The 12,149-nt window shown below is 37.5% G+C and overlaps 1 protein-coding gene across 1 annotated transcript in view; it reads left to right on the top strand.

Moving 5' to 3' along the window:
* Positions 1–12,149, top strand: part of RFC1 (replication factor C subunit 1) — a 107,922-nt gene that overhangs the window by 9,967 nt on the left and 85,806 nt on the right. Inside the window, 2 exon segments of the mRNA XM_007947135.2 lie at positions 4,058–4,133; positions 5,752–5,874. Of these exon segments, the coding sequence (XP_007945326.2) occupies positions 4,058–4,133; positions 5,752–5,874 (199 nt within the window).

Here is a 12,149-nt window from a genome sequence, read left to right as displayed (position 1 = left end):
AATTTGATAGCATTATGATCTGAAAAGATGGTTTGCAGTATTTCAATGTTTTTAAATTTATTAAGGCTTGCTTTATGTCCTAACATATGATCTATCATGGAAAATGTTCCATGTGCACTGGAGAAGAATGTATATTGTGCTGTTGGTGGGTGAAATGCTCTGTAGATGTCTATAAGGCCAAGTTGGTGGATTGTATTGTTTAGCTCTTCTCCATCTTTGTTCAGTTTCTTTCCAGTTCTGTGTTTCATTGAAAATGGTGTATTCAAGTCTCCCACTATGATTGTGGAGTTATCTGTTTGCCTTTTCAACTCTTTTAAAGTCTGATTTATGTATTTTGGGGCCTTTCATTTGGTCCATAGATAGTTATTATGGTTATATCTTGTTGTTCAGTTGATCCTTTAATCATTATATAATGTGTTTCCTGTCTTGTATGGTAGTTTTTGTCTTAAAGTCAATTTGATCAGAAATTAATATTTCTACTCCTGCTCTTTTATGGTTGCCATCTGCTGGATACATCTTTTTCTAACCTTTGATTTTCAGTCTATTTTTGTCTTTGTAAGGTGTGTCTCTTGTAGACAGCATATTGATGGGTTTTGTTTTCTTATCCAGTCTGAAACTCTCCTGACTCTTGACTTGTGCATTTAATCCGTTAACATTCAGTGTAATTATTGACAGGTATGAATTGGTTGCTTACATTTTTGTGTGAAGAAACACAATGTGAAATAACATTTATGTGTTTTTTCATGGTGTCCCTGGTTTCTTTGTTCCATATTATTTTCTGTGCTGTGCTCATGATGTTTATGAATCATGTTATCATTTCCTTTGTTGCTGTTGTTTAAGTATTTGCTGAATATTTGTGCTTGTCCTCTTTTTTATTGTGATATGAAGGTTTATCATTTTTGTTTGAGGGGACCCTGTGATTCATAATTTTCTCCCCGAGCGTAGAACAGCCCATTCCATTTTGCAACTCTCTTGACTTCCTCACCAATTAGAAGTTATGTAACTGCACAATATTTTCCCTTTTTTTGGTTTGTAGTTGTCCTCAGTTGCCAATTGATGTCTCTAATTCCATGTTTACAATCTTGTAAGCTTATTTTACTTTGGATATGTCCATAGCTGTGGTTTTTAGGTTATGTCATTTTGTGTTTTAATGGTCAGTTGTTATTTGCTGTTTTTGGTTCTCTGTTCAAAGGACATCCTTTAGTATCTCTTGTAAGGTTGGTCTGGTTTTAACAAATTCCCTTAGTGCTTGGATATCTCCTAATTTCACCATCATATCTGAGGGACAGTTTTGCCAGGTGTATAATTCTTGGTTGAAAGTTTTTCTCTTTCAGGGTTTTATATATACCATACCATTGCCTTCTCACTTGCATGTTTTCTGGTGAGAAATCAGAGCTTATTCTTATTGGTTGTCCTTTGTAAGTAACTTTTTGTTTTTCCTGTGCTGCTTTCAGGATTTTTTCTTTGTCCTTGGTGAGTTTGATGATGATGTGTCTTGGTGATTTTCTTTTGGGTCTATCCTGTTTGGGTTTTGTTGGACTTCCTGAATGGATATATTCTCATCTTTCATCATATCAGGGAAGTTGACCTCCAACAAATCTTGGACAATTTTCTCAGTGATTTTTTTTTTCTCTTCCTGTTCTGGATTTCCGAATACATGTAGGTTATTCCTTTTGATGGACCTTAGGCTTTCTTCATTTTGCTTTTATCTTTTTTCTGATTGATCCCTTTCCAGAGAAGTATTCAGGTATTTGTCTTCAATCTCACTAATTCTGTCTTCCATTACATCAATTCTACTCCTTTGCTCTTTCCATGTGTTATTTGTGTCTCACAATTTAGTATTAATCTTCTGGATTTCTATCTGTAGATTTAGAATTATTTCTTATTTTTCATTTATTTTGTCATTTTGTTCTTTGAAAATTCTTCTGGGGTTTTGTGTGTGTTTTCCTTGGTCTATCTCTCAATCATTTGAAGATATAAATATAATTCTTTTTAATTCCTTATCAGAGAGTTCCAATGCTGCTTCTTCCTCAGGGATGTGTTCTGGGTCTGTATCCTGCTCCCTTGTTTCTACCACTTTATCTTGCTTCTTTGTGTAGACTGTGATGGTCTGTTGTCTCTGAGACATTGTGATGCTGTTGTATTTAGATCTCTGTTAACTGTTTGTGAAGAACAGCCAAGGGTGAGTCAGGCTCTTTTTGGTGGTTGTTTATTGTTGGCCCATTAGTGGAGAAGGAAGTGGTAGCTGTCACTCAGTATGTGAAGTTGCAGGACATGTGGTTTAATTGTGTCGTATGGGGATTGATGTGTTCTACTCAGTTAGACAAACATAAAATTGAAAAACCATCAAAAAAATAAAAACAAATGGATAAAAAATACACCATGTAGTCACACAGGAGCAGTAACCAGAAAAAGAAAAAAGGAAAAAAGAAGTAAAAAAAAGAAAAAAAGAGAAAACAAACCCTGCAATATCTGGGGAGAGGGCAATAAGAGAATAAATGTAGATAAGGAGAATAATGAAGAAAAAATGGGGAAAGTGTGAAAAGAGAAACAAGGAACAGCATTAACCACGAGAAAGAAAGAATAAAATTGCAACCAGGAACAGGGAAAAGAAAAGCTGAGAACTAGAACCTGGGAAGGGAAGAATAAAGAATAATAGTAAAAAGGACAGAAGGAATAATAATAATAGTAGTTATAAAGCAGACAAAAACAAACTAAAAAACAGAAAAAAGAAAAAGAAATCTGTCGAGATCGGGGTAGGGCACCCAGTCTCTTGACTAAGCCCACAGACTTGGATAGAGTTCCTGCCAGCCCAGAAGGTGGGTGGGAATGAGGGATGGCTGCACCTCCGTTCACCAAGTGGGTGTGAGGTATAAGAGTAACAAGGGGAATGCCGCACCTTTCCAGTCGTCCAGGTCCGCGATGTCCTTGGGGTTCCCGGCAAGTGGAGCCTGTTTAAGACCCTGGAATCTGGGAGAAGCTGTTGTTTTAAATATCCAAAATGGTCAAGCCACTTCTAAACATTGAAAATGGCTGCGTCTCTGGACAGAGAGAAGTCGACAGCTCATCCCGCTTTCCTCTTCTCTGCTTCCCCTCTTTTTCCCCAGTCACCAGAGCATTCCTCCATGCAGTCCCTGGCTAGCAGGGCCAATTTTTAGGTTAATTCTTAGGTCCTACTACCACTTGGCAACATCCAAGCTGTCTGTGCCATCAGGATCACTGCCAGATTGCAGCTCTCTCTGTCTCTGTTTTTGGTGTTTTCATGCAAATTCTTCTGCTAGTTGGAGTTGAGTCCACTTCTATATCCTTCCCTTCAAGGCTCAGGTGCCTAGGATTATCTTCTGTATCTGTGTTAATTGGGTCCCCTTTTCTTTGTTGAAGAGGGTCTGTGCAGTCTTTTTGCCTATTCCGCCCTCTTACTGGAACTCTGTATTATAATTCTTTACAATAACCTTTTTGCGGTCTAATTTCTTTTTGCTTTTTGTGAAAATTTAAATGTGTTAAAAATATGGTATATAATTAGAAAACATAAGTAATGCCTTTTTCCTTCCTTTTATTTACAACAGATAGTGGCTAGTGATGGGCCCAAACCTCCTTAGCTTTTATTTCTATATATAATTTTCAGTTTCAGGAAGTACTTGCCTTGTAATATCTGATATCTTTTTCATCTTCATTTTATATTGGTTAGTGTTGAAATAATAATGCTTTTTCTAAATTTTTTTCTTCATTCTGATGTAGTTATTGTCTGGCCTATTCTTTAACCTAATCAAGAAATTATTGAAATTTTTGGCTGGGTAATTTTTTGTTGTGGAGGACTGACTGTCTTGTTCATTGTAACATATTTAGTATCATTCCTGGTCTCTCATCATTAGATGCCAGTATCATTCATTACTTTTTCCCTAGTTGTGACAACCAAAAATGTCTCTAGATACTGTACATGGCTGCTTCAGGACTAAATTGCACCTGGGTGGAAACCGCTATGTCCCAGTCTTGTGAGAAATAATGGGGTACGTCCCGTAAACTTTTTGGTGTTCTAATTATACTGTGTTATTTATAGGTAAATAGTTCTTGCAGAGATGATGATTTCAAACAGAAACAACCAAAGAAGAAAAAGAATATCATCTATGATTCAGGTAATACTTCCTCTGATGATCTTTCACGTTTTAAAAATATTTTATATCCCTTAGAACAGTGTTTCCCAAACTAATGTGACAAAGACAAGTGCTTGGAAATGAGAGCTCCGTGCTGAAATAAAGTTTCTTTAAATTTTACTTTACTGCAGAACTTACCAGAGTTTAAATATGTTAATGTATTAAAAATTTGTTTAGCTGGATGTGGTATGTAGCATGTTGCTTGCTTTTAAAACAGACATCTAAATTTTAATTTTTGTGCTTGACTGAAAGAGTTGGCTCGTTTTTGTTGCATTTAAAAGGGCATAATCACAATTTAAAGGAATTTTGAATGTTTCTCAGGTCGGAAACATCAATTTTTGTTCGTGTCTTTTATGATATGTTAAAATAATGGTCACTCAAAACTCCCTGTCATCAATTCAGTTCTGACTCATAGTGACTCCCATGGGGTTTCCAAGGCTGTAAATCTTTATAGAAGCAGATTGCCTCATCTTTCTTCTGGGGAGCAGTTGGTGGGTTCAAACCACTGACCTTATGGTTAGCAGCCAGGTGCCTTGCCTACTACACCACCAGAACTCAGAAGACTTCAGTTTTGTAGGGAGACTTCATCTGGTGTAAACTGTGTGAATGGTTATGATTTTTGACAATGATAGCAAAAGTTCTGATTCAGTTCTAAAAGTATTTGAATGTTTACTGTAGGCCTTTTGTTGCTCTGAATTGTAAGGAATTTTAAAGAGGTGCATATTCTATTCCTTGGAAGTTTCCATCTTTTGGGAATCTATGGAAATTTAGAACAGTATGAGACAGGATTTGTAAATGCATAGTACAGAGGAAGAGGAAGGACACTGAAGTTTATGGAATACCTGTTTTGTACTATGCTAGGTTCTTAAACCTTTTCCTGGTTTTTATATAAGTGATTTTGGCAATGAGGCTATGGTAGGCAGATAATGGCCCTCAAAGATGTCTATATTCCAACTACTGGAACCTGTGAATATGTTAGGTTACATGGCAGAAGGGAATTAATGTTGCAGATGGGATTAAGGTTGCTAATTAGATGAACCTTAAAATAGGAAAATAATCCTAGGTTATCTAGGTGGGCCCACTGTAATCACAAGGGTCCTTAAAAGTGAAAGAGGGAGGCAGGAGAAAAGAGATGGAAAATGCGAGATGGTTAGAGGACCAGAGATGACATGGCAGCTTGAGAGGCCCTGGGCCTGATGCTGCTAGTTTTGAAGATGGAGAAAGGGAGCCTTGAGCCAAGGAATGCTGGCAGCCTCCAGACACTGGAAAAGACAAGGAAATGGATTCTCCCCTAGAGTGTCCAGCAAGGACCACAGCCCTGCTGACACCTTGATTTTAGCCCATTGAAATCAATATTGGACATCTCAGCTGTGCAGCTGTGAAAAAGTAAATTTGTGATGTTTTGAGCCACTAAGTTTGAGGTGAGTTGAGCAATAGAAAAGTAACATGTAAGTTTAATGATGAATAGAAGTTAACCTGAAAAATTCAGGGGAAAGATGTGACTTGCAAAGGACGTTGAGGAATTGGTTCACAAAGACTCTTTAAAAACACACCATATTACTTCTTTCAAAGTTTTGTCTTATTTTTGTCTCACATACAGATTCAGAATCAGAGGAGACAGTGCAGGTTAAAAAGACCAGAAAGCAACCAGAAAAAATGCCACGGTCTTCTAAACCTGGTAAAATTCCGAGACGGGATCCTGTCATGTACATTTCAGAAACAGGTAAGGGTGGTGAATATACTGAGTTTTTTAGAGAGGTGCAGTGTGTATTACATCCTTGAGCTTCTCATTGGTGTCTGCATACATGTACCACCTTTACTTTGAATTGAATTTTTATTGCATTTTTTGCTTTGTTGTATTGGATTTTTTAGGGAAAAGCTATAATCATCTTTGGCATTTTCTATGGGTTGAGGGTCTGGAATTTTAAGTGCAGCTGTTCAAACCCACCTGCTGCTCCATGGGAGAAATATGTGGCAGTCTGCTTTTGTAAAGATTTCAGCCTTGCAAATCCTGTGGGGCAGTTCTGCTCTGTCCTATAAGGTTGCTATGAATAGGAGTTGACTTGATGGCAATGGGTTTGGGTTTTTTTTTGTATTGAATCATATAAGTTGAAGCTCTATGTTGTATCATACATTAAAATATTATTGGGTTGCTTTAGAACTATTTAAAAAAAATAGTAGTCTTTAGGAGCCCTGGTGGCGTAGTACCTAAGGCATTTTACTGCTAACCAGAGGGCTGATGGTTCATGCCCACCAGCCACTCCTCGGAAGGAAGACTGGGCAATCTACTTCCGTAGTGATACTACCTTGGAAACCCAAGGAGGGGTTGCTGTGAGTTGGATCTGACTTGACAGCAGTTTGGTTTTTTTGGTTTAGAACTATTTAAAAAAATAGTAGTCTTTATTTTTTAGAACAAATATAGGTTTATAGAACAACTGCAGAAAGTACAGGGTTCCCATATTAAACTGTTATTTATATTTCTAATATTATTAATATCTTGCATTAGTATAGTACATTTGTTATAATGGATGAACCAATAGTGATCTATTTTTATTAACTACAGTCATCGCTTACATTGGAGCTCACTCTTTGTGTTGTACAGCTCAGTGGACTTGGAGAAGTGCGTAATGTCATGTGTCTACCATTACAGTATCACACAGAATAGTGCACTTGCCTCCAGAATCCTGTGTTCCCCTGCGCATCTTTCTCTTTCTCCCTCTGCATCCTTGGCAACCACTGATCTTTTTACCGTCTCTATCGTTTTGCTTTTTCCAGAGTGTCATTTTGTTGGAGTCATAGAGTATGTAGTCCTTTTAGACTGGGGTATTTTTAAATCAGAATTTTGTTCATGTGCTTTTCCCAACTTTAAAAATTTCATCACTCTGGGCATTCTCAGCTGCATAAGGCAAGTATTCATATTTGAATTTCTTTTTCTTTTGTAAGCAGGAGGTTTTTTTTTTTTTTTTTTTTTTTTGGTTTTTAACCCTGACAGCCCATTGGAATCACTGAGGGAGCTTTTAAATTTCTGAGGCCCAGGCTGCATTTCAGACCAGTGAAATTGGGATTTCTGGGAGGTGTGGCTCAGGTGTCAGTATCCACAGGTGATTCCAATGAGCAGCTAGGGTGGAAAACCCACACAAAGGCTGTTGTTGTTGTTGTTGTTATTTGCCTTTGAGTTGGCCCCGACTCATAGCAACCCCTCCTTGGTTTTCCGAGGCGGTATCTCTATGGAAGTAGATTGCCCAACCTTCCTTCCGAGAAGTGGCTGGTGGGTTTGAACCTCCAGCCTTTTGGTTAGCACTCAAGTGCCTTAGGCACTATGCTACCAGAGCTCAAAGGTTAGGTAGGGATTAATTTGTTCACTGAACTTAAACTGTTGTTTATTCAAGCCTTTGTCCTTTGCTCTTCTTAAGTCTATTTCTTTTTCTCTCGTATTTGATGGCATTCAGACTTCATCTTCTTTCTATTTGGTTTTATTTTATTAAAGTCTTTATTTTTTCCTTCTTAGGGATTAGTTGGGAGCTCTCGTGGTGTAGTACCTAAGGCATTTGACTGCTAACCAGAAGGCTGGCAGTTCAAACCCACCAGCCACTCCTTGGAAGGAAGGTTGGGTAATCTACTTCTGTACTGATACCACCTCAGAAGCCTAAGGAAGGGTTGCTATGAGTTGGATCCAACTCGATGGCATTGAGTTTGTCTTTTTGGTTTGAGGGATTAGTTATAGCTTGTAATTTTTCTGTGTAGTATCGGTACTGAGTATCTTCTTTTTTTCCTTCTAATTTTTATTGTGGTGAAATATGTAAAACAAAACATTTGTCATTTCAACCATTTTTACGTGTATAATTTAGTGACATTAATTATGTAGAACTTCTTTTATATGCATTTTAAAGTAGTAATAATGTAAGTATATAATAATTAACTCTTGTTTGTGATTTATAAATTTTATATAACCTAATTCGCTGTATTCTCTGAAGACACTAAAGATTTTAGCATTGGCTTTTTCAAAAAAGATTTTTCTTTGATACTTAAATTTGATGTATTTTAATAGTTATCAAAGAATAAACGACATTCATATGTAATTGTGTACTAATCTTAAGATTTCATAGAATAAATTATTGCTTCATAGATAATATTCTGTTATGGTAATGAACATTGAGTTATGTTGTCATCCTAAGTGGAAAAAAAACCAAACTCAGATGAGTTTGTTGTAAAGTTCTTTTGATTCTAGCATTGTTAACTCATAGAGGAGATCATGACAGGAATAAAAAGACTTATATTAGCCTTCAAACTTACAGAGCCTATGGAATCAGTTCTTACATAGAAATGCTTGAAGGGACCGTGAGAACATCTGATCCCACATTGGTGTGTTCATATTGAGGAAAACCTCTGAAACAGTTGTTTTTAGCACTCAGCGACTGTCTAGCTGATGAAGCGAATACTGGTTTAAAGAGACATGGTAAAAGCCACATCATTATTTGGACACAGTGTGTTACTACTTGCACTCAACTGACATATTTATTGAGTGTCTGTTATGTGACATATTCTACATGCCGGGGATACAAAGGATGACTAAAGACTTGTAAGTGCTTTAGGAGTTCATTGAAGTAGCAGCAGGGAAAGAGAGGGGATGATGGAGGCACCAAGATTTGACCTGCTATTGAATGATGAGCAGATGAATATGCCAAGTTGGGCAGGGTTATTTAAGGCACAGCATCCAGCACAAGCTTGATATGTTCATAGGACCCTGAGGAGGTTGCTTGCTTACATGACAAAGAGCAGTGGGAGGTAGGTAAGTAAGATTTGGGAAGACCTTGGACTTAGCAGATGAATTTAGATTTGACATAGCAGACGAAAGGGAACCGCTGACGCTTTTTTTACACCCCCCCCCAGGAAAACAATAAAAATCTATTAATATTTATTAGTTTTAATTTGCATATCTGATATGTGCTTTAAAATAAAAATTTAGATGGCACAATAACTAGAAACTAATCTAATGCCACTCCACCAAAGGCCATCATTATTCAATTTGGTTATGAATTTTTTACATATATAAAATTATGATTTCAATACTATATTATTAAAAGTTTATTAATGTATTTATTGGCAGTAAGATGCTGTTAGTAAAAATAATCTTCTCTTGTACTTTTACCAAGTGTAACAGTAGCATTGCCATTATTTTCTTTAACAGACTCAGAAAACGTATCTTTAGTACATACATTTAAGGATCATTGTTAACATAATATACATTTAAGGATCAGTGTCATGTTGATTCATTTTACTAAAATAGTCTTTTATTTATTTACTTATCATTGCCTCTCTTTAAATTTACTTATGTATTAATTCAACAAGTCTTTATTGTTGTCTGCTGCAAAGCAATGGTTAAGTGCTGTGCTGCTCACTGAAAAGCTGGTGGTTAGAACCCACCACATGCTCTGTGGGAAAACAGACCTGGAGATCTGTTCCCATTAAATTTTTTTTTTTTTTCCATTGAACTTTGAACAGAGTTGTAGAATGATAAAAATAGTATTTGAGGGTAATTTCTAGATTACTAGTCTTCAGGCTGAGTTGGAGAGTTGTTGTTAGGTGCCATCGAGTCATTTCCAACTCATAGCAACCCTGTGTTGCTATGAATGGAACCCCACCCTGCCTTTGGCCGTCCTCACAGTCATTGCTATGGTTTAGCCCATTGTTGCAGCCACTGTGTCCACTTTGTTGAGAGTTTTCCTCTTTTCCACTGACCCTCTACTTTACCAAGCATGATGTCTTTTTCCAGGGATCGATCCCTCCTGATAACATGTTGAAAATACATGAGCTGAAGTCTTGCCATCCTCTCTCAAAAGGAGCATTCTGGCTGTACTTCTTCCAAGACAGATTTGTTCATTTTTCTGTCACTCTATGGCATATTTAATATTATTCACTCGATGGCATATTTAATATTATTCACAGATTAATATTAAATAACATTTAATATTATTCATAAACACCGTAATACAAATGCATCAATTCTTTTTTGATCTTCTTTATTTATTTTCAGTGAGAACATGCATATGAGGTGATTGAAAATACTATGGCTTTAGTCAGGTGCACTTTAGTCTTCAAAGTGACATCTTTGCTTTTTAATACTTTAAAAAGGTCTTTTGCAGCAGATTTGCCTAATGCAAATCATGTAGTTTGATTTCTTAACTGTTGCTTCCATGGGCATTTACTGTGATCCATTTAAAATGAAATCCTTGACAACTTCAGTCTTTTTCTTTGTATATGATGATTTTGCTCATTGATCCAGTTGTGAGGATTTTTGTTTCTTTGTGTCATCCATACTAAAGGCTGTTGTCTTTGATCTTCATCAATAACTACTTCAAGTCCTCTTCACTTTCAGCAAGCAGGATTGTGCCATCTGCATATCACAAGTTGTTAATGAGCCTTCTCCAATTCTGTTCTTCTTAATATAGTCCAGCTTCTTGGATTATTTGATCTGCATACAGATTAAATAAGTGTGGTGAAAGGATACAACCCTGACACATACCTTTCCTGATTTTAAACCGTGCAGAATCCCCTAGTTCTGTCCGAGCAACTGCCTCTTGGTTTATATACAGATTCTGCATGAACACAATTATGTTTTCTGGAATTTCCATTCTTCTCAGTGTTACCCATAATCTGTTATAATCCATGCAGAGTAATAGAGAAAATATAATTAAGGAGACAGAATAGAGATTTTCAGTATCTAGGTGGTAAAGTTGGCCATAGTAAGAGACTGATAAGTAAACACTTTGACAAATGGATTATTGATTAGGTTATTATTATTATTACTGCTAAAGGGGCAGGGAGGCAGCATCTTCTGACCTCCTCTGACTCCACAAGAGGAAGACAGAATCATCATCAGCAGCCCAAGGCCTGTTCTTATGAAGCCAGACATGCTGCCACCCCCCAGTCCTCTTACTAACCTAGTCACCAGCCGTTTCTCCCACAGCACTCACCACCTCTCTGCTGGGTTTGATAATTCACTGTAGTGGCCACACAGAACTCACAGATTATGGGGTTTATTCTGGAAGCAACAGTCTACAATTCAAGTTCAGGAGCACGCTCAGTCTCTCTTAGCTGGCAGTCACTCTCTCAGCCGGCAGTCTCTCTCAGCAGCATGTCTTCCTCTCAGCAGCATGTGTCTCTCGTGTCTTTCTCTCAGCAGTGTGTCCCTCACGTCTCTCAGCAGTGCATTTCTCTCAGCAGTGAGTCTTTCTCAGCCAGCAGTCAGAGAGAGACACTCTTCTGCCTCTAGGAGGACTCACTTTGAGCCTGGCAGTGTGGCAAAACCAACCAATCCCAACATCAGAATTCTATACTCCAGAGAGAGACAGAGAGCGAGCGAGCGAGCGAGCAAACTTCCCAGATTACTTTGTGCTGCCCCAGGTAGATAACTTTAACAATCAGCTCTTCAGTTGCTCCTAGTAAAGTGGGGTTACAAATACTGTGGCTAGAAAAGATATACCATGTAATTTACGACACCACAATTACTTACGGGCTTCATTCAAGGAGCTCTGGTGGTGCAGTGATCAAAGCATTTGGCTGCTAACAAAGAGGTTGGCAATTCAAACCAAGCAGCCACTCCATAGTGGAAAAAATGAGGCAATCTGCTTCTGTAAAGGTTTACAGCCTTGGAAACCATGCAGTAGGTCAGTTGTACTCTGTTCTTCAGGGTCATTGTGAATCTGAATTGACTTGATGGCAGTGGATTTTTTGTTTTTAGTTTATGGGCTTCATTCAGCCAAGCTATCCTATGGGCCCTTATATTTTTCCTGTTATTGCAGATAATTGAAGAGTTGATATTATTAGAATGCTTAAAATTTTTTCTTTTAAAAGAGACTGAGGATAAGCAAAGCACTATTGAAGAAGAAGAACAGAGTAGCAGGTCTCACACTGCCAGATCTCAAAACCTACTATACAGCCACAGTAGTCAAAACTGCCTGGTATTGGTTTAATGACAGATACATAGACCAATGGAAT

Source organism: Orycteropus afer, unplaced genomic scaffold, assembly GCF_000298275.1.
Source record: "Orycteropus afer afer isolate SDZICR_OR568_19922 unplaced genomic scaffold, OryAfe1.0 scaffold00176, whole genome shotgun sequence".
NCBI classification, from domain to species: domain Eukaryota; kingdom Metazoa; phylum Chordata; class Mammalia; order Tubulidentata; family Orycteropodidae; genus Orycteropus; species Orycteropus afer.
The sequence above is the reverse complement of the archived record's forward strand: the minus strand, read 5'-3'. Positions and strand labels throughout refer to the sequence as shown.